The sequence below is a fragment of the Bubalus bubalis genome, chromosome 2 (assembly GCF_019923935.1).
Source record: "Bubalus bubalis isolate 160015118507 breed Murrah chromosome 2, NDDB_SH_1, whole genome shotgun sequence".
NCBI lineage: Eukaryota > Metazoa > Chordata > Mammalia > Artiodactyla > Bovidae > Bubalus > Bubalus bubalis.
In genome coordinates, this window is record NC_059158.1 from 4,774,816 (window position 1) to 4,800,730 (window position 25,915).

Sequence of the window (25,915 nt, forward strand, 5' to 3'; positions counted from 1 at the left end):
CACGTGCAGACACCAATGGAAACTTCACCACAGTCAAGGTCAAAGACATTTCCACCACCTCCAAAAGTTTCCATATATTCTTCCCTTCCTTTTCTGGGTAAGAACACAGACCATGAGATCTATCCTCAGTAAAACTTTAAGTGCACGATAGGGTATGATTTGCTGCAACAAAGACTGAGAGCAGCCAAAATAATTTAAAAAAGTAAAATTATATACATATATATAAATATATAAAAATCAGTGCTAGAAACCCACTGTACAACCTAATGCCTCTGGTTAACCATACCCTCTGTGTGTTTGTATGTGTGTGTGTGTGTGTGTGTGTGTGTGTGTGTGTATGTGTTGTGCTTAGTCGTGTCTGACTCTGCAACACTATAAACTGTCACCCTCCAGGCCCCTCTGTCCATGGGGATTTCCAAATTTGCAGCAAATTTGGAAAACTCAGCAGTGGCCACAGGACTGGAAAAGGTCAGTTTTCATTCCAATCCCAAAGAAAGGCAATGCCAAAGAATGCTCAAACTACCGCACAATTGTACTCATCTCACATGCTAGTAAAGTAATGCTCAAAATTCTCCAAGCCAGGCTTCAGCAATATGTGAACCGTGAACTTCCTGATGTTCAAGCTGGTTTTAGAAAAGGCAGAGGAACCAGAGATCAAATTGCCAACATCCGCTGGATCATGGAAAAAGCAAGAGAGTTCCAGAAAAACATCTATTTCTGCTTTATTGACTATGCCAAAGCCTTTGACTGTGTGGATCACAATAAACTGTGGACAATTCTGAAAGAGATGGGAATACCAGACCACCTGACCTGCCTCTTGAGAAATCTGTATGCAGGTCAGGAAGCAACAGTTAGAACTGGACATGGAACAACAGACTGGTTCCAAATAGGAAAAGGAGTATGTCAAGGCTGTATATTGTCACCCTGCTTATTTAACTTATATGCAGAGTACATCATGAGAAACGCTGGACTGGAAGAAACACAAGCTGGAATCAAGATTGCCGGGAGAAATATCAATAACCTCAGATATGCAGATGACACCACCCTTATGGCAGAAAGTGAAGAGGAACTAAAAAGCCTCTTGATGAAAGTGAAAGAGGAGAGTGAAAAAGTGGGCTTAAAGCACAACATTCAGAAAACGAAGATCATGGCATCCTGTCCCATCACTTCATGGGAAATAGATGGGGAAACAGTGTCAGACTTTATTTTTTTGGGCTCCAAAATCACTGCAGATGGTGACTGCAGCCATGAAATTAAAAGATGCTTACTCCTTGGAAGGAAAGTTATGACCAACCTAGACAGCATATTCAAAAGCAGAGACATTACCAACAAAGGTCCATCTAGTCAAGGCTGTTGTTTTTCCTGTGGTCATGTATGGATGTGAGAGTTGGACTGTGAAGAAGGCTGAGCGCTGAAGAATTGATGCTTTTGAACTGTGGTGTTGGAGAAGATTCTTGAGAGTCCCTTGGACTGCAAGGAGATCCAATCAGTCCATTCTGAAGGAGATCAGCCCTGGGATTTCTTTGGAGGGAATGATGCTGAAGCTGAAACTCCAGTACTTTGGCCACCTCATGCGAAGAGTTGACTCATTGGAAAAGACTCTGATGCTGGGAGGGATTGGGGGCAAGAGGAGAAGGGGACGACAGAGGATGAGATGGCTGGATGGCATCACCGACTCAATGGACATGAGTCTGAGTGAACTCTGGGAGTTAGTGATGGACAGGGAGGCCTGGCGGGCTGTGATTCATGGGGTTGCAAGGAGTCGGACACGACTGAGCGACTGAACTGAAATGAGGGTATGGTTAAGGAAATCCGAATGGCTCAGTGGCAAAGAATCTGCCTGCCAATGTAGGAGACCTGGGGCACCTGGGTTTGATCCCTGGGTCGGGAAGATGCCCTGGAGTAGGCAATGGCAACCCACTCCAGTATTCTTGTCTGGGTAATCCCCATGGACAGAGGGGCCTGGAGGGTGACAGTTTATAGTGTTGCAGAGTCAGACATGACTAAGCACCACACACACACACACACACATACAAACACACAGAGGGTATGGTTAACCAGAGGCATTAGGTTGTACAGTGGGTTTCTAGCACTGATTTTTATATATTTATATATATGTATATGTATATAATTTTACTTTTATTTAATTATTTTGGCTGCTCTTGGTCTTTGTTGCAGCATGCATGCTTTGCTGCAATATATGGGATCTTAGTTCCCTGACCAGGGATTGAACCCCAGCCCCCTGTATTGGGAGCTCAAAGTCTTAACCACTGGAGCACCAGGAAAGTGCCCTCTAGCACTGATTCTTGCATAACTAGAACACAGCAGTCTTGAAAAGAATGTGTCTTGAGTTTCTCTGATAAAAAGAGAAAACGATCTAGAACTAAGGTAATTATAGTAAAAGGCTTACCACGAGACACATGCTTCCATGAGCCTGTAAGTGATAATGCGGTCATTTCATTAATTGAATGGGCTTCCCTGGTGGCTCAGAAGGTAAAGAATCCGCCTGCAATGCGGGAGACCTGGGTTCGATCCCTGGTTTGGGAAGATCCCCTGGAGGAGAACCTGGTAACCCACTCCAGTATTCTTACTGGAGAATTCCATGGACAGAGGGGCCTGGCGAGCTGTAGTCCATGGAGTTGCAAAGAGTCAGATACAACTGAGCGACTAAGCAGAGTACAGCAGCATTTACAAAATCTCCCCTTCAGCTCCCGTCTCTTGGCGGGAGAGACGGCTTTCTTTCCTTAGCCAAGAGCATGGTTGACAGGAGGCCTGACCCGCTGGTGTTGTCTGGAAGGGCTCTTTTTGCATTGATTCTGGGGCATCTGAATTTGAAACAGGTGTATGTGTGCATCTGAAAGAATCTGTTCCAGATGTCAGAAGCTTCAGTTCTGGTGAGGGACGTGAAGGAAAATTAGGAGAACAAGTGTCCTATTCACATGCTAGGAAAATAAATGTTTTACTAATCCTTAAATAACATTTTTACTCTGAGGTGTATTGGCAAATTTTAGTTTTATTTCTGTATGAAAGTCTCATTTTTATGAGTGTGATTTATACACATTTAAGGAGTAGAGGTGATTGCTAAAATTAGCTTTGGTGATCCCATGCTAATGTCTGTGTGGGAAGAGAATCATGTTGTCTTAAAGCTCTGACATTTTGCTTATATTTAGTGAATAGTGTAATATTTATTATCATTGGCTACAGTTTAGTTTAACTATTATGAATGCACATAATTTCTTATGTTTTGAGATCTTCTCATGGTAGAGAAAGTGTGTGATGGGAAAATGTCTCAGGCATTCTCTTTTCCCACCCAAGCTGTTAACCAATAAAACTATCACTGAATAAATGTTGACTTAGCACCTTACTATGTGCCCGGCACTGTGCTAAGGGCTGGGATAAAAAAAAAGCTTACAGTCTTGATTTCAGAACAGGTAACAGTGAGATGTGGTGATTGTTGCCCGCGCTAACCAGGCTATGTATCTGGAGGGCAACTGAAAACTCATTGATTTGTGAGTTGCTCTGTCTACCACCCTAGTTCAGTTGCTTAAAGGGTAAATTCACTGGCCTCTGCATGAAATTTGGTGAAAATTTTTTGTTCGGCAAGATCTTTCATCAACCTCTTGTTCCCCAATCTCATCACATGAGCATAGGTAGCCAGGGGCCTGCGTGGGCTGTTGGCTTTGTAAACACAGAGCAGTCAGGGTGTATAGAAATCATGCACTTCAGTGATTCTTTAACAAGAAACATACTGGGTAAAAGTACTTCAGGTGTGTTTGAAATTTCTGTCCTTTCCAGCATTCTCGTCGTGGAAAAATACGTGTAGAAATTGTACTCAAACGTAGACACGATTTCTTTGCACACTACTAGTGGAGAAGGCAATGGCAACCACCTCCAGCACTCCTGCCTGGAAAATCCCATGGACGGAGGAGCCTGTTAGGCTGCAGTCCATGGGGGCGCCAAGAGTCGGGTTCGACTGGGCAACTTCACTTGCACTTCTCAGTTTCATGCATTGGAGAAGGAAATGGCAGCCCACTCCAGTGTTCTTGCCTGGAGAATCCCAGGGACAGGGGAGCCTGGTGGGAGGCCGTCTATGGGGTCGCACAGAGTCGGAGACGACTGAAGTGACTTAGCAGCAGCAGCAGCAGCAGTAGTAACTCCCTGGTGCGTTTCAGACGCCATACAAAACCCCACATGGAATCCCAAACAGCAGTGCCTGCTTGCTTTTGGAATATAAAGTACAAATCTTACTGGAGCAGATTTGGCTTATTCCGTCAAAGGAGAAATGAGCATACAGTCATCAACAGGCAGAGGAGTGGTTTCTAAAAGGAACTACATTAAAAAGCTATGATTTTAGATACCTGCCTGATGACTTGGTTCCAATCTAGTAATTTTTTATTTTCCTTTTTTTTAAAGAAAATATTTCTTTCTTTATTTGTTGGCTGCTCCAGGAGTTGGTGAGGGACATGGAGGCCTGGTGTGCTGCAGTCCATGGGGTCACAAAGAGTTGGACATGACTGAGTGACTGAACTGAACTGGACTGGGTCTTTGTTGCTGCACGTGGGCTTTCTCTAGTTGCAGTGAGTTGGGGCTACTCTCTGGTTACGGAGCTTGGGTTTCTCATTGCAGTGGCCTCTCTTGTTGAGGAACACAGGCTCTAGACGCACAGGCTCAGTAGGTGTGGATCACAGGCTTAGTTGCCCCGTGGCATGCGGAATCTTCTGGGATCAGGGATCCAACCTGTGTCCCGTGTATTGGTAGGTAGATTCTTAACCGCTGGACCACCAGGGAAGTCCTTCCTATTTTGTCCTTAACTGTGTTTTAATTAAGCTACCTTTATTTGTGTTTGTGACTATATGGAATTTGTTAAAATCAATTAAATCACCGACTCCATATCACAATGACAACAATAAAAATGACTCATGCGATCGTTGGTGGGAACCGTCCTGCAACCAACATTTGACTGCAGATCACTACTATGCTGCTGCTGCTGCTAAGTCGCTTCAGTCGTGTCTGACTCTGTGCGACCCCATAGACGGCAGCCCACCAGGCTCCCCCATCCCTGGGATTCTCCAGGCAAGAACACTGGAGTGGGTTGCCATTTCCTTCTCCAATGCAGGAAAGTGAAAAGTAAAAGTGAAGTCACTCAGTTGTGTCCGACTCTTAGTGACCCCATGGACTGCAGCCTACCAGGCTCCTCCGTCCATGGGATTTTCCAGGCAAGAGTGCTGGAGTGGGTTGCCATTGCCTTCTCCGGATCACTAGTATATGGGTATTTAAAAATTGACTCCAAGAGAGACTCCTTGTCTCCAAAGGACTCTCTCCCCGCAGAGAGACACCCAGGGGTCTGTATGGGGAAGACTGGCCCTTCAGGCAGCGCTAACACGGATGAGGGCACTCCAACAGCACCGGAGAAACCATGCAGATGATGATGATACCACAAAGCCTCTGAAAACTAAGTTGGCATTGGAACCAGCCATGCCTACAAAAGGAGGCCAGCGCCTGCCGGCTAGACCTAGGCAGGGCAACTGCCTGATAAAAGCTGTAAATAGGACCCAGAGCCTCATGGGCTTCCCAGGTGGCGCTAGTGGTAAAGAACCCACCTGCCCATGCAGGAGACATAAGGGATGCCAGTTTGATCCCTGGATTGAAAAGATCTCCTGGAGGAGGGCAAGGCAAGACTACCCACTCCAGTAGTCTTGATTGGAGAATCCCATGGACAGAGGAGCCTGGCGGGCTACAGTCCATAGGCCAGAGTCCAGAGAATGACTGAAGTGATTTAGTGTGCATGCACAGAGACTGAAGGCAGAATAGAGTGCCCAGGATGCAAAACAAAAATACACCAAAACAAACAAAGCCCCAAAGAAAAACCTGTTCAAAATCTCCCAAACCACCTGCCACGCCAAGAATCAAGAAAGCCCCAACTTACTGACCAACACCACCTCGAGGATCACTCAGATGTCAGATGACCTCATCTCACCCAAATCATCAAGGCTGTAAAAGCAGCTGTCCTGAAAAATGCTTCCACAGTCAATTACAAGTTCCCTGGAAACAAATGAAAAAGCAGAAAATCTCAGCAAAGAAACAGACGTTATATAAAAAAAAGAACCAAATGGAAAGAATACAATTACCGAAATAAAAAAACTCACCAGATGGGCTCTGGTAGAGTGGAGATGATAGAGTCTTTGAGCTGCAGGACGTACAGCAGAGTTCACCCCATCTGAAAAAGAGATGGATGAAAGTGATCAGGCCCATTGCCATTATAAATAGCACCTCCTTGGGGTTCTGATGTATTTGTTTTTGGAGTTTTACGAAATTGTATGTATTTTTAATTGGAAGATAATTGCTTTACCTGGTTGTGTTGGTCTCTGCCATCTGTCCATATGAATCAGCCACAGGAGTAAATGTGTCCCTCCGCCCACCGCCCCCCCCCCCCCCCCCAGAGCACTGGGCATGCGCACGCTGCATCGCACAGCAAATTCCCACTGGCGGTCTCTTCTATACCTGATAATGTACATGCGTCAACGCTACCCTCTCAGTTCGTCCCACCCCATCCTTCCCCCGCTGTGTCCGTAAGTCTGTTCCCTATGTCTGCGCCTCCACTGAGCCCTGCAGACCTGATGCAGTTTTACACTGTCATCCCCTCTCTCCTCTGGGCTGGCCTTGTTGGCCTCCTTGTTCTTGCTCAGACACAACAGGCATGCCCCTGCCTCAGGGCCTTTGCACATCCTGTTTCCCCACTGCCCAGAAATCTCTTCACCCAGATAGCCTCAAGGCTGATTCTCTTTTCCTCTGCTGGGTCCAGACTCAAGGGTTCCCTTCTCAATGAAGCCTTTCCTCGCTGTCCCCGCTCCCCACCCCCTCTCCCTTGTTTGATTTTTTTCCCACAGCCCTTGTCACATACTTATAGTTTCCTGTTGTCGTGAAAGAAAATTCCACAGCATCAGTGGCTTAAAGCCGCACAAACTTATTACCTTTGCAGTTCTGTAGGTGGGCCATTGGTGGGCTTGGTTCCTCTGCTCTGGGGTACCCCCCCGCCCAACCCCAAGGCTGACATCCAGGACCCAGCTGCCCAGGGCTCCCTCCTGGAGTCTCTGGGTGAGAACCGCTCCCAGGATCATTCAGGTTGCTGACAGAAACCAGAATTAGATTCTTGTTCTCGCTGCCGCCTGAGATCTGCCCTCGTTTCTAGAGGCGCCTGCACCCATGGCTCTTGGCTCTTTCATCTTCGAAGCTAGCAAGGCGGCGCCAGTCCCTTGCAGGCTGCTCTATTTCATCTTCCTCCCTCTTCTGCTCTTTGTATAAATAAAGATTTATGTATCTATTTTAGTATTTATTTAGTCTGCGCTGGGCCTCCATTGCTGCACTCAGGCCTGTCTCTAGTTGCGGCAAGAGGGGTCTGCTCTTCGCTACGTCGTGCGGGCTCCTCATCGCGGTGGCCCCTCTTGTGTGGAGCACGGGTTCTAGGTGCTTGGGCTTCAGTAGCTGCAGTGTGTGGGCTTCAGTCATTGGGGCGCACAGGCTTCGTTGCTCTGTGGAATCTTCCTGGACCAGGGATCAAACTGGTCCCCTGCATTGCAAGGTGGATTCTTAACCATTGGACCACCAGGGAAGAAGCCCTTTCTTCTGCTTTTTAGAACCCCTGTGATTACATTGGGTTCACCTGGTTACTACAGGGTGCTCTTCCTACTTTCTGCTTAGCAAACTTAATTCTGTCTGCAAAGTCCCCTCTGCAATGAACAGAAACATACTCACAGGTGGAATACTGAGGGCTAAATCACAGACACAATAGCCTGCGCCTGCCTCCCTGAATATATTTTCTTAGTTATTCTGTTTATTGTCAATCTTCTTCTTCTAAAATCTGACTCTTTGGTGTCCCCAAACCTTGAACAGAGCCTGGCACATGTGGCTGTTCAATATATGTCATTCAAATATTTGTCAGATGAATGAATGAATGAATACAGGCTGGGTAATTAGTATCAAGTTTCCTGTGTGGCTCAGTGGTAAAGAATCTGCCTGCCAATGCAGGAGATGTGGGTTTGATCCCTGGGATGGGAAGATCCCCTGGAGAAGGAAACGGCAACCCACTCCAGTATTCTTGCCTGGGAAATCCCATGGACAGAAGAGCCTGGTGGGCTACAGTCCATGGAGTGGCAAACAGTCCAACACAACGGAGCAGCTAAACATCAATCCCAGTTAGTGTCAACATGTGCTTTCCCATCGGTACACATCTCAGACTTTCTCGTCCTCTTTCAAAGATGGCCTTGGTTTTCATTTTAACCTGATTTTACCCAGTACAGTGTGGTTTTCCCTGCCCCCCGCCCCCCACACCACTGCTTACAGCTCTACCAGTGAAAAGGATTGGGAGTAAAATCATGTCATATTTTCACGGCACCTCCTGGTTGACACCCAAGGGACGCATCCAGAGGGAACCACAGACGGGTGGAGCTCAGAGACCTCAGGCACCGCCCAGTGGGACTTAATGTTCGGTGATTTCTTGGAACCAGACTCCAGGGATAGTAGAGCTAGTCATGGGACTGTGTTAAGCATTGTTTAACTCAGTTAAAATAAAAAAATTTAAAGTTTAGTCTGCCCGTGTCAGTTAACCAATGAACATTTCAAAAATGAATCTTCTGGATGTTTCTAAAGATTCTATGGCTTGATATAACGTAACCCGTCTAAATCCTTGGATGATAAAGATGTGAGCTGGTGAGAAAAGTCTGAGGCACACACACAAGTAACAGGTTTGCCGCTTGGGTTACAGTGTGGAAAATTTCTCTGGAAACAGATTTATGTATTAGTTTTTCACTTTGCCACCAGATGTCCTTCATGAGTAGGAAAATATGATGGCTCGCATGATATTTTGAAGTGTGAATGCCCAGCATTTTTGAATAGTTGACAGTAAAAGGAAAGTGTGAGTGAATGCGACTGTTGCCACAGACCTCTGGATGAGACCTGTATTTTGAAGGCTGCCTTACAGGTGTAGCTTTCAGAAGCAATGTTTATTTAACTCTCAAATTCTCATTTCTCATACTCTGCAAACATTTACTTACCATATTTCCTTTTCACGCAACTCCAAATTGACATTTTGAAAGTCTGAGCAAATTATTATATTGAGAAATTCAAGTTAAGAAATACTCAAATCCTTACAGGGATGTAGAAGATAAAAATGTAGTATTTTAAGTGGAGCTGCCCAAGGATTCCAGGCAACCAGACCTCAGGCTTTTAAACACAAGAGCAGCGTAGCTTACAATGCTTCTATGTTAGATTAATTCTAAAAGCAGCTACTTACATCTTGAGAAAGAAAGTCAGTTGAGAGGGGCCCAGGTATGATTTAGTACACAAATCAGATTGCAATTGCAGTTTATTGCTAATAATATAATTCAAAGGAAAGCATAGAGTATAGAATATTTGATGTACAAAATTAATAGCAGCATCTTTTTAAAATAGAAATTATTTGGTCACGTGTGTCATAAACGTAAACTGGAAATCCTCATAACATGAAAGGAACATGGGTAACTGGTCTCATAAACACTCTGTCCTGTGACCTACCCTGTGCCCTGACAGACCCCTGGGTACAGGATTCCCATCCTACCCCCGTGTCACCAAAGGCACAGGGCAATCCTTTGCTTTTCGGCAGGGGTTCCTCAGTCCCCTATTTTGTGGGCAGGGCTGGGACCGGCAACCTCCTCCAGAAAACGGAAGGCCATCTGCATGAAATGTCAGCCAAGCCGCCAGATGTTCGATATGGATTGGCTTCCACATCCGGCTTCTTGACCAAATTCCTTGTCTTTCCACCCAGATGTTCTGGAGAATTGCAGAGAACGTGACGAAGCCGGGCCAGGCCCACAGAGCAGAGGGGCGGTGATACTCTGGTGTCCTGCAGGGGGCGAAGCTCCCTCTGATTTCCCTCCATCACACAGCCCAGCCAACCCTGAGAGGCAGACCTGTTCCTGGCCCTTCCTCCACCCCTCCTGAATCACATCTGGACTTTGCCCAGCCCCTAGTCCTGGGACTTCTGGAGGAGGGTTGGAGTGGGTGATGGGCAGGGGTCAGAGAAGCAGGGAGGGGGTGAGGTGGTGGTTTGGCGTTCCTTATCCACCTGGAGTTGAGATTGGCTTGAAGAAGCAGTGGTCCCAATTTTGACTGTATGAAAATTTCAGAATCGTATCTCTTCATACCTCTTTCCCCTAACGGATCCAAGGCCATGTTTGAGTGTTTTCTGACACACATATGCACGTGTAGGGGGCGGTGGAGTTGTGAGGAGAGCGCATCCTCTCCTGTGGTCCTTGATCAAATGTCACCGTCTTTATGACCATTGCCATATCTCACGTCATATGTTTCCCCTCTGGCTCTTAAGAGAGTCGTGTGCTCTTGTGTTTGTCATTGGGAGGCACCCCCTTTTTTCTAGCATCTCACAACAGGACCTGAGAGTACTTGGTGGAGCCCATGGCAGAGCTGAGTCAGGGTTGCTGAACAGATGTTGATTACAAATCACTAAGGGCTGTTTTAGACCCAGGTCATATAGATCCACCTACCTCTTACCAAGTATCTGAGAAAAGGAGACAGTGGTGAGCTTGCGTGAGTTCTCCTCTGGCTCATGTAAAAGGTGCGTGTACAATAGATGGGTCATGGTCTGCTTTTGTGTGTTGAAGGGCACAGGCCTCCCAAAGTGCCCTATGCCCAGGGTTCTTTGGTTTTCCAGGGCTTTCCCCACTGCCCTGACAGGCTGGAGCTGCTTCACTTTTCTCGTGTCTCACTAGAAGTCTTAAGAAGGCGTGACTGGGTTCGAGAAAGGAGGAAGCCCACATATACTTGCTGAGACTTCGGATCTTCTGATCAGAGCTCTTGGGGGCTGCAATGTTTTGCACTGCAACGACTTCACGCTGCTGACAGGTCCCAGCAGAAGAAAGAGGGAGATGGAGGCTCTTGAATTCTAAGGGGCCTGGAATCCCAGACCAAGGGAGTGATGTGTTCCTCTTTTCAGGTGAAAACAACACCTGCAGATGGTTCGAGACTGGCCGTCAGTGTGGCTGATGTTGTCTTGCCTGACAGCAATGGCTATAGGACATTTGTGAAACCCAAGTCTGTCCTAAAGACCAGTGTGTCTGGGCTGAAACAGGACAACAGATAAGAGCAATCCAGTGAGTGGTGGGGTGATGGGAGGTAAAGACATTTACCCATTCAAAACAGATTCTTTGAAACAAAGTAAAAATGCTTATAAGGCTTGAATCAGCAGAAACCTCATGGTCCCTTAAGATCACAGATCCTATAAGGCTCTATGTATTTGGTTGGTCTGGCTCCCAAATGCCTTGGACTCTATGAACCAAGGCAGCCAGGTCAGTATTAATCAATTAGTTCAACCAGGTAGATAAAAGATTAAAATGTTTTACAAGAACTTCCTTCTAAGATGCACCAATACCTGGCATTTTTGGATGGGAAGAGCAAATGAATTTGCATCCTGGATGGCAGATGGTGGGGTGGTGTTTGGATGGAGGGGCAGTGTCTGTAAATGAGAAGTGAGCCTGCCATAAAATTATCACATGTTTTATGTGCTTGATCTTGTCTAATGTTCCCAGCAACCAGAGTTTCAGGGCCCTGTCTATAATGGGAACATGCCAAGGCCCTACAGTTACTGAAATTACCTGTACCACCTCACCTCAAGTTTTACTGATCTTGCTTCATGTGAAATAGAGTGCATTTCAATACATTAAGGTGCAACCTTAACAGACAAACTGGAGAAGCACTGAAACCTTTCCAAGAAGATGGCGGTGGGGGTGCGTTTTTCTATTATAGAATCTGAATACACCGGCTTTCTTTTGGGGGCTAGCTTAAGAAGTGAAGTGCCAGTACTAAGTCGCTAATTTGTTTCCTAGTCTTTTGGTCCCATGGACTGTGGCCTGCTAGGCTCCTCAGTTCATGGGATTCTCCAAGTAAGAGTACTGGAGTGGGTTGCCATCCCCTGCTCCAGGGGATCTTCTCAACCCAGGGGTCCAACCTGGTTCTCTGGCACTACAGGCAGATTCGTCACCAAGCCACTAGGGAAGCCCCTAAGAAGCAAAGCTGAAGCCCAAATGAAGAAATAAATCAAAATACTACGGCCCAAGCCCTCTGGACGAAGGGTTTGGCTTATACTTGACCCTTTTTGTGGCTTTTGGGAGCAGCTTCTCTGCAGCTGTGCCCCAAGTCCCAGCAGCTGTCTTGGAGAAACCACGTGACTGTTAAATGACTACATTACATCAATTAGAGAAAATAAGGAAGGAATGGGAAAAGCATCATTTTTCTGTTCTTCCTCAACTGAGTCAGGTGACACTGATTTAACAGCTGACTTTACTTTTATTTAGTTAAAAACATCAGTTTAGGCCTTTTATGGAATCGTAAAAGAGCAAGGTTTCCATTGGGCTCTGATCAGATCGTTCTCCCTACCGATGATCTGATTGCCTTTCTAAGTCGCTGCTCCTGGGACGCCTGCGAGAATTCTCTATACTTGAAACCTACGCTCGGCGGAGGCGCCGCCTCCCAGGAGAGGGAGGGTGCAAGAAGGGGGCGGGTCCATTTAAATACCGACGAGGCGCGCCTCCCCATTGGCGGCCGGCCTGTCCGTCTCCAGTGGGGCGGGGCATCCCGGGGGCTGGAGTGCGGTACCTGGGCGAGAGGCGCACCAGAAAGCCCACGTTGGCCGCTGTGGGCAGCGCGGCTCCGAGAGGCGGTAGCCTGCGAACTCCGGCGCCGCCGCCGCCGCCGCTCCGCGCCCCGGCCCGCGTCCCTCCCATCCCTTCTGCGAACCGGGGTTAGGCCGGGGTGGGGGCAGCCGAGTCAGCACGGAACGGAGAGCAGGATCCTCACCGCCTGCGCTCGGGCAGGGAAGCAGCGCGCCAAGATCTCGAGAGCGATCCGGAGACCGAGGGGCGCGGAGTTTGTGAGCGAGAAGGAAGTTCAAGCCTCGCCGAGAGGGTTGGCACCTTGGGACGCCTTGTCGCCACGGCCGGGGCCCTCCGGCGGGGGCACTTCACGGCAGCCGCGCGAGCAAGGCGCAGGCGTGCGCGGGGGCGATGCCGGGCATCCCCCGACGCTGGTGAGCCGCCCCGGGAGGGCTGTGCGCCGGAAGCCGGACCCTAGAGTAACTGCCCCCCGACTCGCCCAGGGGCGAGGACGCCCGCTCTAGCGCGGCCCGGACTCGGACGCACCTGGTCTGGACCTTGCGCCTCCGGAGACCTCCGCGGGAGTGCGGGGTTTCCCCTTGCCCCTCCAGTAGTTCTGCGGAGGGGATCGCGCCCCCTCCGCCTCCCTTCCAGTCCGGGCAACTGGGGGCGCCCCAGAGAACCATGAGAGATAAGGACTGAGGCCGGGAAGGGGTAGCGAGCCCGCCGAGAGGTGGCGGGGGGAGCTGTTCACGCCAAGGGCCACCGCGGCCGCGCTCCGGCCTCGCTCCGCCGCTCCACGCCTCGCGGGGCCCGCGGGGCCCGCCCGGCCCGGCGGGGATGCTGGGGCGGACGGCGCAGTGGCTGTGCTGGTGGTGGGGGCTGTTGTGCAGCTTCTGCGGGCCCCCGCCCCTGCCCGCCGCCGCCGCAGCCGGGGGGGCGTTGCTGGGGGACGGCGGGAGCCCGAGCCACGCGGAGCGGCCACCCCCGCCGCAGACCTCCTCCTCGGGCTTCCTGTACCGGCGGCTCAAGACGCACGAGAAGCGGGAGATGCAGAAAGAGATCCTGTCGGTGCTGGGGCTCCCGCACCGGCCGCGGCCCCTGCACGGCCTCCCGCAGCCTCCGGTATTCCCGCAGCAGCAGCAGCAGCAGCCAGCTCGCGGGGAGCCCCCGCCCGGGCGGCTGAAGTCTGCGCCCCTCTTCATGCTGGACCTGTACAACGCCCTGTCCGCCGACGACGAGGAGGACGGGGCTTCGGACGAGGAGAGGCGGCAGCCCGGGCAGCGCGGAGGGGCCGGCGCGTCCCAGCCCCGGTCCCCATCGCCGGGCGCCGCGCACCCCCTCGGCAGCGGGAGCCTCCTGGCTACCGGACCTGGCGGCGGCGCGTCCCCACTGACGAGCGCGCAGGACAGCGCCTTCCTCAACGACGCCGATATGGTCATGAGCTTTGTGAACCTGGGTAAGTATCGGGGGCGGGGTGAGTGGGTGGGTAGCGTAAAGACCAGAACATTCTCCCCTTTCCAGTCTCCTGGGCGCGGGGCGTGAGAGGGCGGAGGAGCCCCTGGCGCTGGGGGCCCCGGCGGGGAAGCGCGGATCGGCTAGCTGCCCTCGCACCACCTGCGCGGCCCGGGGGCGGGAGAGGGGGCGGCACGTGCGTTCCCAGCCCCGGGCTGCTTGCCGCGGCGCAGGGGCGGGCTGGGGCACTGGGCCGCGAATGCGGCGCTGGCTGGCGCGTCTCCGCGAGCCGCCCGAGCACAGAACGCGCTTTTCCCAATTGGTGCCCGGCTCGGGCCCGGTTAACTCGTCTGTGACAAAAAAAAGTCCGGCTCGAGTGGGGCCAGCTGGGACGGAGAAGGCGCTTCAACACTTTCCCCCTCCTGTTTTGTTCGGCGTCCTCAACTCTCTGAGAGTGCCTGTTCTCCCACCGGGATCTCAGAGAATCCCGGAGCAGCTGAGAACTTGAGGAAAGTTGACGATTGTGGTTAAGTAGTGTCCACCGATTTGGGGGAGGAGGGATGCACAAGGAAGTCCCGAAAGGACCGCGGGAGGCTCGCCAGCCCCGGCCAGGCTGGGCTCGCGCGGGCTTGGGGTCGCTCCCCTAGTACCCTCGCTCACATGTCTTTGGCCCGAGCCCCCAAAGGCTGAACTCTTGATCAGCTCGGCCTAAGCTGCACGGGCAGAGAAAGGGTGCGGGTTGGGGGCTGGGGTTGGGCCGGGAGCTGGTCTGAACCGGTTGCCAGGCAACAGAATGGAAATTCAAGGGCGGCTAAATCGGGCTCAGCCGCAAATGTTCTGTGGCAAACCCGGACCGAGTCAGAGCTTTTCCCTCTCGCGTCTTCGCATCTGTAAATGAGAACGGCGTGAGGAGGACTTTTCCCAGAATCTGTGCCTCTGATCTGTGCTCCTCTTCATTCATAAACTGACTCAGCGTAGACGCAGCGATGTAGGGGCCGCGCTCTAGCCGGGGAGAAGTGGGGCGCAGGAGCCACGACCGGAGCCGGCGCAGCCGCGCGGTGGGGTGGGTCTCCGCGGACTTCCCTTCCGGGGCGAGACGCGCGGCTCTGCCCAGGTCCCGAAGTGGGTTTGCAGGCATTGCCAGAGCAGCACCCGCGTCTCCAAGCCACGTCGGAGACGTCCGTCTTTTAAGGACAATCCCCATGTCAAAAACCTTAAGCGAGTCCTTTATAAGTCTGTCAAGGAGAGAATTAACTCCGCTGAGCTTTGGGGGAAGAAAGGACTGGGGCGGAGGGGCGGGGTTCCGAGGGTATGGAGCAAGACCGCAGACGTCCGAGGGGTGCAGGCATCCTCCTGGGAAACTCCTGACGCAGAATCTCACAGGGACTGGAGGCTCCAGGCCTGCCTGTCTGGCTCCTTGGAGCGCCACGGGTTCTGATTGGACGGGAGTTTTCACAATTTATTGGGATCAAAGCCAAGGTGGAGCCACCTCCAAGAAGTATTCTAAGGAAATTCTCAAGCCAGTCAGTCAAGCTGGGGCACCGGGGAGGCACCAGCGCTGTTCCTTATTCTAACATCCCTGCTGCTTCTGTCTTAGTAAATTCCATCCCCTGCCCTCGCCCTCATTACCCACCCCGCCCAATCCCCTAAATTTCTTCCCTTGGAGAAATGTTTCATTGCCTTTTGGGGGTAATCCCCAACTTGAACAAAATGGGAAGAATAGCACTTGTGACTTCTTCAGGGACAGTTGTATCACACTTTCCAGAAAACAGTTCTTAGGCTTAAGGTCGTGGTTCTCGACCTGGCACACGTGATGCTGGGCTGCTCCCCAGAGCAGTTAAGTCAGAATCTTAGTGGCCACGGTCCAGAAGCCCTGGCACGGGAGATCCTGACCTCTGAAGGCAATCAGATCACTCCAGAAAGCAGTTAACAGCAATGCTTCTTTATGTCAGTGGCTCCCAAACATTGCTGTACATGAGTCACCTGGAGGGCTTTTAGGCCTAGATGTCCAGGTGGTACCCCCATCAGTTAAATCAATGCATGGCTGAAAGCTGGATATCAGCGTTTTTTAAAGATCCTCAGGTGATTCCAATGTTTGAGAACCACTGGTATTTGAAATTGTACTTCGGCCTGAGGCAACTTTGTAGTTTGACATTCACTGTTTGGTGACCTCCAAATTCTCCTCACTCCTTGCTTTTCTGAGCTTTCCAGGTCTACAGGTACACATGGCTTCTGAAGCTTGAAGCTGTTTGTCAACTCTAATCCTGTGAAAGCAACCGTTTAACATAGTATCTCCCTAGGGATTTTTCAGAAAGATTTTTAAAGATTCAAAAAATAGCACTGAAAAATTCTAAAATAACTCAATAATAGTGTCATTTCAGGCCAGGGACCGGCTGTTACGAAACAAGAGACTCCTAGGTAGGGAATTCTGCCCCAAGCCCTTCTTAGACTTTGTGATTGCAAGTTAGAGCTATCTGTAGATCCGGTTCTGGACTCCACATGGGTAGAGGAGAAAACCTTTCCAGGTAAGTTGAATCCAAGTCACAAGCCATGCCACCTGCCACTCAAGCAATGCTATTTAATATTAATCCATTTAGCAGTAGGAAAGGAGGATTTTATTATGAGAGGCTAAAAATTTGATGAAATCTGATTATCATAGCTTTGATCATTAGGACAGTACATTTGAAAGAGGTAATTGCTTGTGCTGTGTTAAGTCGCTTCAGTTGTGTCCAACTCTTTGCGACCCTATGGTCTGTAGCCCACTGGGTTCCTCTGTCCATGGGGATTCTCCAGGCAAGAATATCGGAGTGGGTTGCCGTGCCCTCCTTCAGGGGATCTTCCTGACCCAGGGATGGAACCTGTGGCTCTTATGATTCCTGAGTTGGCAGGTGGGTTCTTTACCACTAGCGCCACCTGGGAAGCTCAGTAATTGCTTCGCAATGTGGATTCTCTGAGGGTGTTGAGACAATCCACAGATTTCTTCCTCCCTGTCAACGGCGTGTTAAGTTACTGTATTACATGACTAAAAGAACCCTACAGAAGGTGGCAGGATGGATTTTAAAGTGTTCTTATATACCTACTGAGTTAGGTAAGTTACAAACTGAAAGTTACAAATTAAAAACTGTAGGTCTAAGGGAATGTGTTACATAGTTGTAAACATTCTCTTGGGACAGAGGAGTAACTTACTCATGAAATACATTGAAAAGGCCCGGAGCCTTGTCAGAGAGGCATCATCAGGAAGGATGAATCAACAGGATACATTTCTTTTGCGTGTCCCCAAGGCTGGTCATTTGGCCCGCTGCTGTTTGTGTTGACGGCTTTACACTCTCTGGGTGAGCAGTCTGTTGATGTGTAACTTCTTTCGTTCTAACCGGCTGGTGTGCTGAGTGCCCGCCAGGCAAGCTGAGTGCTCGTTAACCTGCATTCAATCCCGGCTATGGGTGCCTTTTCCTACTTGTTTCCTGGTGCTGAAAATGTCTTGGCAGCCTGAGAAGCAAGCCTGCCAATGTGGTGACCTTGGAGAAGTATACTGAACTGTCTCGGGTCTTAGCTTAAAGCTCACCTTTGAGAAGAAACCTCCTCTAACCACTTGGTAGAAACTGGTGCGGCCCCCACCTTCCCTCACTTGTTTACGGTCACCGTACCCTGTTGATTTCCTTGGTTTCACTTATCACAGGGAGTGCTGTTTTTTTTCTTTTAAAATTTGCTTACTCATTTTGTTTGTCACCACTCTAGGATGTCAGCCTCAGAAAGCAACCGGGCTTATCCACTGTTGTAACCGAAGTTCCTAACACAATGCTGAGCATACTGAAGGTGCTTGATCAAGAGAGAGTGAAAGTAGGCGTATTCATGTAAAATTCGTATTTCACGAATCTGCTTAGGGGATATCTGATTTTATTTAGCTCATTTACAAGTGGCATACTGATTTTTATTAACTTTAATGTATTTCTCTGGGCTGAGCTGGGTCTTCATTGCCTCACATGGGCTTTCCCTAGTTGCGGTGAGTGGGGGCGTCTCTGCGGTGCAGGGGCCTCTGATAGCAGTGGTCGCTGTGGCTTGTTGCAGAGCGCAGGCGAGCGGGCTGAGTGGCCCTGAGGTATGCGGGATCCTCGCAGATGAGGGACCGAACCCGTGTTCCCTGCATTGACAGGTGGATTCTTAACCACTGGACCAGCAGGAAAATCCCTACTTGATTTTTTTTTTAAACTTTTTGTATTGGGGTATAGCTGATTAACAATGTTGTGATGGTTTCAGGTGAACAACAAGAACCTACATGATTTTTATTAAGTAAAACATTTGAGGTAAGTGAAGACAGGTAATCTCAGTGTCTGAGATTCATGATATCTGATGCATATTTTCAGGCTTTATTAAACACCTTTCTATTAGTTACCCGTATGTATATTAATTCATAATAGGCATTACGTTTGAGAGTAGTGCAAAGTTTTAGTTAAATCTCTGCATGTCAGACTTTATTTTAAATTAATGAGGTATTGATCTACAGATGCTAGTGAAAGTCACTCAGTGGTGTCCAACTTTTTGTGACCCCATGGACCATACAGTCCATGGAGTTCTCCAGGCCAGAATACTGGAGTGGGTAGCCTTTCCCTTCTCCAGGGGATCTTCCAACCTAGGGATTGAACCCAGGTCTCCCGAATAGAAGGCAGATTCTTGACCAGCTGAGCCACCAGGGAAGCCCACAGATGCTAGGATAAAATGAAAAAAAAAAAAAAAACCCTCAAATTATGGTCAGAAAAAGGAATCAGCATGTGTTCCTACCAGTAACAAGAAACTTATTGTACTAAAAATACTGGCAATCTTCTGAACAAAATTACTCTTGGGAAACATAAATTAGAAGAAAAATGGAGTACTCTTTCCTTGGATTTGTAACCAGATACACTGTAGTGTCTTTTTCTTATATGATCAGTGGGCCTATTTTTCATTTAAGCTGCCTGTGTTTAGGAAGATTTTTGTTAGGAGAAAATAAATCCATGCTGCAAGCTATTCACAGCAAAAATAGTTTGAAGAACTTGATTGCAGGAGTGTGGCTCAGAAAAGCAGTGGATGGTCCCCTAAAGAAATTTCAAATACTAAATGTGAAATTCAGTGGTATTTCAACCAAGTTGTACAAAATGTTCTTAAACTTGGATCAAAGGGCAAGCAGATACCATTGTTTAGCTCTCAGATGGTGCTTCCTCTGAATGTCCTTCTAAGAATGGGTATAAATCCTTTTTAGATGTGTTGAGTCATTCTTAGTTCCTCTGTTGAGGACTTACCTCTGATTCGCATAGAGGAAGGATTCCTAGTGATATAAACATCTGTGTCAGTGAAAAAATCCCCACAGTTCAGCACTTTCTTCAGCGTGTAATTGCTTCAGCCCCGTGCCTTCCGAGTTTGGCTACTTTGAATGTTGAGTTTCACACGTTTTGCTTGGATATGGGAGTGAGAGGGTGAATACTGGATATCGGAGACTCTCAGATGACCAGCCGCTCTGGTCTTTGCCTCTCTCCCGTCTGTTTATGAAGCTGAGTTAGGAAAGTGAGGCGAGTACCGTTTCTTGGGTCCAGTCAGCTTTGGGTACTTTTCCCTCTCCTGTTTACCATCCTGTGTTTAACAATGGATTATTCCATGGGAGGCTCTGTTTTTCTTAATATGAAGACATTGCACTTTTAATTTTTCCATTTGAGCCTTATTCTAGTTTTTCAGTCTTTCCTCTTGTCTAAATTTGTGACATCACCTTTGGTGCCTCCAGCAGTGGGAAGACAAGTGGGCGATATTTTAATCAGATCATTGCGTTCCAGAGTAGTCCAAGCTTCTGTAAGTATGAGTAAAAGGAGTAGAAACCCGTGTAGACACTTGCTACGATCTGAGCCCTTGAGAGGCCCATGCTATACACAGCTGTTACCCATTAACCTTCCTCCCCCGCCCCCGCCAGACCATCACTCTACCCAGCCTGCCCCAGGCAGATGACATAGCTGTCCTGGCCGCGTGGTGCCCCAGGGGCTGGTGTGGGGGACGGCTGGCATCTCCTCCTCCCCTGTTTTCCCCACAAAGAGCCGGTGTGTACTGCTGTCTTCATTTCTGTTTTCGTTGTGACAGCCGAGTTGCTTTTATGTAAGCACATTTTCTCATAATATCCTTACCTCCTGGCTCCTCTCTCTTCCACCTTTTGTCCTCTGGAAACTGGGGACCAGAAAATGCCCCTAGTCCTTCCGGCGATTTAGGACAGTGGGGACCCTTGTGTTAAGGAGAAGGACAGCCAGTCTTGTTTTCATGAAAGCTCGTTAAAGAACCGGGGATATATCAACCTCTACAGTCTTCGTGCATGCCAGAAATTCTTGAAACTGCAGTTATACCTGTTTTTTAATGGTTTTTAGTTTTATTTTTTGTGTTATTTATTTAAAATTTTTTCATTAAAGTATAGTTGATTTACAGTGATGTGTTTCAGTTGTAGAGCAAAATGATTCCGTTATCCATATATATATGTATCTATGTATCTTTTTTGGATTCTTCTCCCTAATAGGCTAGTACCAGATATCGAGTATGTTCCTGTGCTATACAGTAGGTCCTTATTGGTTATCTATTTTATATACAGTAGCATATATATCGGAGAAGGCAATGGCACCCCACTTCAGTACTCTTGCCTGGAAAATCCCACTGGCAGAGGAGCCTGGTGGGCTGCAGTCCATGGGGTCGTGAAGAGTCGGACACGACTGAGCGACTTCACTTTCACTTTTCACTTTCATGCATTGGAGAAGGAAGTGGCAACCCACTCCAGTGTTCTTGCTTGGAGAATCCCAGGGACGGGGGAGCCTGGTGGGCTGCCATCTCTGGGGTCGCACAAAGTCAGATACGACTGAAGCGACTTAGCAGCAGCAGCATATATATGTTAATCCCAAACTCCTAATTTAGTAACCCCTCCAAGCTTTAGAAATAAGACATTGTAGTCTGCTGAAGTTGATTGGACTTTTTGGCTCCACTTACTAGTGTTTTGAAATGTTGTGCTCTGCAATTATTTTTTTCCCACTGTCAATAGGTTTAATTTCAGCCTCCTCATGAAACTAGACCCTGGAGCTGGCTGGAGACACGGAGCTATGTTCCATGGCATTGCTTTTCTGGAGGAACATGCCCAGCAGTGGACGACGTGTTTTTTTAAGCTGGGTTTCCTTTATACATTGGCAGCTAGGGATGATCCACTTGTGTCGTCCATAGGTCCTAGAGTTTACAGCGTGAAAGGTTCATGTCATCTCTTCTGTTTGTAGTTAAACTTGTGAGAGGTACTTGGGCCCACTTCCTCCTCACTGCTGGTGCGTCTCAAGCTGAGGAACGACCAACAGAACCACTGAGAGCCTAAAGCATCTGAGAAATAGGGCCATAGAGTTGTTGGTCAGACGTGAGTGGATAATTCAGGAGAAATTAAAAGCATGCAAGACTGCAGCCCAGGGCAAGAGGTGGGGAGCCCAGATCTGGAATTTTGTGGATTTTCTTTTAGTGGATAGCATTCTCTCCTAGCACTCTGCTTTTAGAAAAGAAAAACAAAAACTAAGCATCTCTATAAATATCCTCCTCTTTGGTATGCCGAAGGACCGTTGACCTTAAAGAATTGTTTTCTTCTCCAAAAATGAGCTGAAAACCATGTTGCCCTGAGCAGCATTGTTCTACTGATGTTCACAGGCTCTGATTCTCTTCCTGCCCTGCCCATGTCCATTATTAAGGAGACTAGGTCCATAATAGAGATGCTATCTAAATTGCATCAGGTAATTCCTGGATGGGTCCCCACGGTCCAGTTATCTCCAACCCAGTCCCAGATGACTGGGCCGAAGACTCCCCTGCAAGCATTTTTGCAGAATGAGGTTCTAGTTCCGAGTGGGAGAGCCTTCCTGGCCCTTGGGTTCATGGGCACACGCCCTTGGTTTCTGATCCTGCCAGATAGGTCGGGGATTGTCCCACGCTTCAGACGTCCTTGCTCCGTCGTGCTGACTTTATGTTCAGATTGTTTTCTCATCATCTGAGCAGTCCGAGGGGGGAGGAGCGGGCTGACTTCTCAGCAGGCAGGCGGCACAGCCCAGGAGCCCTCTCTCCGCCGAACTTTGAAACCAGCCGACAGCTTTATTACGACTCCCCTGCCCCTTAGCCTTTTCACCTTGTCCAGGGTGGAACTTCCAGCCCTCCACATCTGTGTCTGTTGGTGGGGGTTCCTGTGTTTACAGTCTTGTTGACTTCCTGTTCACGAACACGGGCTGGCAGAAAATTCTGACTCGTGTATCGGGAGAGCAGGAACTAACCACTGCCTCGTCTGGGTTATTTTCTATGCTGATGTGGCTGGGAGACTTTTATAATCAACCTTGATCTCTGAGACCACTTACTTTCTCCCCACCTCCCCTTTCAATCTACGAATTGACATACCCTAAAGACAGAGCTTTGTAAACTATACAATGAAGGGCTAAAAGTTTTACTCCCCCTCTCCCCCAGATGTTATTGAACACACCTCTATCAGAATAAATTAGCAGAGAAGCTGCACAGTAAAAATACTTTTTAGAACAGTCTGTCTATAGTAAAACTGAGTGAAAAGCTCAGATTTCCTACATATGCCCATACCTCCACATGTGTACAACCCCTCCCAGGACCACCATTCCCCACCAGACTGGTACACAGCTTACAGTCAATGACCCTGCGTGGACACAGTATCACGCAGGGTCCACAGTTGGCATTATTGCTCACCATTGGTCTTCTGCATTCTCTGGGTTTGGATGAATGTTTAATGACATGTGTCCATGGTTATGGTATCATATGGAGTAGTTCCACCTAAAAATCTGTGGAGAAACTGTACATTTAGCTGGAAAAGCAAATCAATAAAAACCCAAAAATTCAACTTAGGCAGAGTTTGGGGGAAGAGAAACAAAATACATTCGAACAATATTGTTTGGAGCTTTACCCCATCAGTATAAGTAGTTTTGACTGACTTTGTCGGCCTTATTTTGTGTTTCTGTGCGTTGACAGCAATTCCATTAGAAACCTCTCTCTCTTTTTTTTATAAGTCTAGGAGTTTAAAGTCTTTTTTCCTCCACATGCTTTCAGTGAGGTGTCTGTCACCATAGTACCTAGACAATCCCTCAGGCAGAGATACGAGCGATTAAATTTCTCCCTGGCTTGTGCCCTGTTTGATCCGTGCTTGGCGGGACTAGGGGAGTAAAAGAAAGCAGCCTGAGGAATGGATAAGAATCAGGAATTCTGTGCTTGTAAATTATTAAAATTCGGGGGGTGGGGGATGTTATTGGGGAAAGGGGTTCAAGTTTTCAGAAAGGAAGAAAAAAATATTGTTAAAACTTCGTGTGAGTTTTGGATCGAGAAACTCACAAAAATACCTTTTACTCCCTTAGTGGCAGGATCCGGGAACTTGAAAAGGTTTCCTCAGGAGAGACTGTTTAGATCAGATTAAAATTAAATTAACAGAGACTCCGTAAACTAGTGGTCTTAGTAGATTAGGCTCATTTGCTTTGAACTGTTTTCCGTGAGAAAAGGCTATACCGATTAATGGTAAATAATGAGAAAAGGCAATAGTCGAGTAGCATGGTAACCCTCATGAGTGCTGTTGAACAAATAGCTGGCAATTCATCTGAGGTAGATTGGGGACCTGTGAGCATTTCTTTACAAATATCATGAGGTGAGACCCTTCATGAATTCCCCCCAGTTCTTGAATCAGCTATCTGTGTCATTGGGGTATTTTCTCAGTTCTAGCTACACAACTCCCTTTATCGCCTGACACATCCCTGTGGAGATGAAACCTCTCAAAAAGAGGAGCTTGGCACCAGGGTTGTGTCAGTACATTTGAGGAATTCAGCTTGCTTCTGTATCACCTGACTTAGTATTCATGGTGGTTTCACTCTTTCTGGTGGGAGAGAAGTCTTTTCCTCTGTTAAACTTTAATTTTTTTTTGGCTGTGCTGGGTCTTCGCTGTTGCACGGGACTTTCTCTGGTTGCGGGGACCAGGCGCTGTTCGTTGTGGTGCCCGGGCTCCTCACGGGCTGGCTTCTCTCACTGTGGAGCATGGCTTTAGGCCCAGGGGCTTCATTAGCTGTGGCACGTGGGTTCTAGAGCGTGCAGGCTTCAGTAGTTGGGCACACGGGCTTGGTTGCTCCTTGGCACGCGGCATTTTCCCGGGCCAGAGATTAAAGCCACGCCCTCTGCGTGGGCGGGAGGATGCTCACGCACTGTACCACCGGCAGCATCTGGGGCAGAAGTCTGAGCCAAAAGGCTTATGGAGGGTAAGGTGAGGAGGACTCGGGTATCTTCAGCTGAAGCTATTTGGAGAGCTGCATTTCTCCCAAGGGCTGTGGAACAGGCCTCTGCATTTTGCTGGGGTCTCTAGGGCAGAATGCCCTCATACCAGCTTTGGGAACCCCTCTCACCAATCTTGCACCTTGCTTGTGTATCTGCTGGCGTAAGGCTGTTTGTTGTACACGCACCTATGTGTCATCACGGTTAGAGGTGGAAGCCTGGACGGCTCAAGCATGCGAGTGGTACCCTGTGGAGCTTGGTTCCCCCTCTCTCCTCTTGCCTCTTTCTCTCTCCTCTTCCTCCCATTGATAAATTTGGCCACCCACTGCCTTTATTTCCTCTTTTACACCTTTTTCTTTTTCTGTGGTGCTGATGCCTTTGGTTGTCATGAACAGCACACTGTATACACCTCTCCGTGGAGTCTCATAGCTTCTACCACCAAAATGACACCTCGCTCACCGGAGTGGCTGAGCAGCTGGTTTTCTTGAGGGTGATAGAAAGTGCTTTAAGGCCTCTTCAGTGCAGAGTTGAAGAAAGAGCGCTTGATTAAGATTCTAGAAGCTTAAGCCTCCTGTCTTTGTGTTATCCCTTTTTAGCCTGTTCAAGCCACTTAGCCAAATCTCAGCGTCTTTCTTTGTCTGTGAATGTGAATATTGGGCTGGATCGGCTTTTTCCTGATAGCATTTCGTGGGACACTTCTCCCAAATGCTCTGCAGAGGAGGAGCGTGGAAGCACTTAGCGTTACATTCTTCTCTTGGAGATCCCGTGTCTGGGAGCATGCTAAAGCCTTGACAAGCCCAGCAGTAGGGAAGTCTGCTAACATGCTTTTTTGAGTTTTTTGAGCTGACTTTTGCTCTGTAACCCCTTTCCCCCATGGAACATCCTTGTGCGATTTCTCTGCCCTAATAGCCTCTCCTGACCCTTCCCGGGTCTCCCTGTAGAGCAGCGGCGGGACCGCGGGCGGCTGCCTTTCCAGCGGCTTCCGCCGTCTCTGGAAGGGCCGCCTGGTGCCGACTTCCACGGGTGGCCCCGGCCCTCTTCCTTCTCCTGAAGGCGGCCGTGGCTTCGGGCTGTTGCTTGTCTGTGGGTTCTCTCACCATGACTGGCTTGCCTCTCCCACTGTGATGCCAGCAGTCCCCTGCATTCAATTCCTTCTGGTGTAAACACTTGCTAGGGTTTCTCTTTCCCTGGCTGGACCCTGATCGCCGCAGCCTTTTCATTCTCTAGAATATAGCAGAGAAACCCCAGACTTCATAATGCTCAGGGGTTCTAGGAGTGTTCCATATGTGTATCTTTTATTAATTTTTTCCAACAGCTTTCTTACGGTATCATCGACATACAGTAGGCTGCTTATTTAAAGTATATGATACGATAAACTTTGACTTATATGAGTGCCTCTGAAGCCATCACCACAATCAAGATAGTGTATCCAGGGCTATTCTTTTTAAACGGTTGCCTATGCCAGGAAATGGAATAATATCCTAATATAGAGGAAGTGTAGTGAAAATCTCATCTTTCATTGATGCCATTTCAGCTCATGCTTTATT

At 48.7% G+C, this 25,915-nt stretch overlaps 1 protein-coding gene across 3 annotated transcripts in view; it reads left to right on the forward strand.

Moving 5' to 3' along the window:
- Positions 1-13,478: 13,478 nt before the first annotated feature.
- The window catches only part of BMP6 (bone morphogenetic protein 6), a 149,304-nt gene continuing 136,867 nt past the window's right edge, over positions 13,479-25,915 (forward strand). For all 3 annotated transcript variants that reach the window (XM_025295315.3, NM_001290858.1, XM_044924764.2), the window contains 1 exon segment: positions 13,479-14,097. In XM_025295315.3, the coding sequence (XP_025151100.2) occupies positions 13,479-14,097 (619 nt within the window).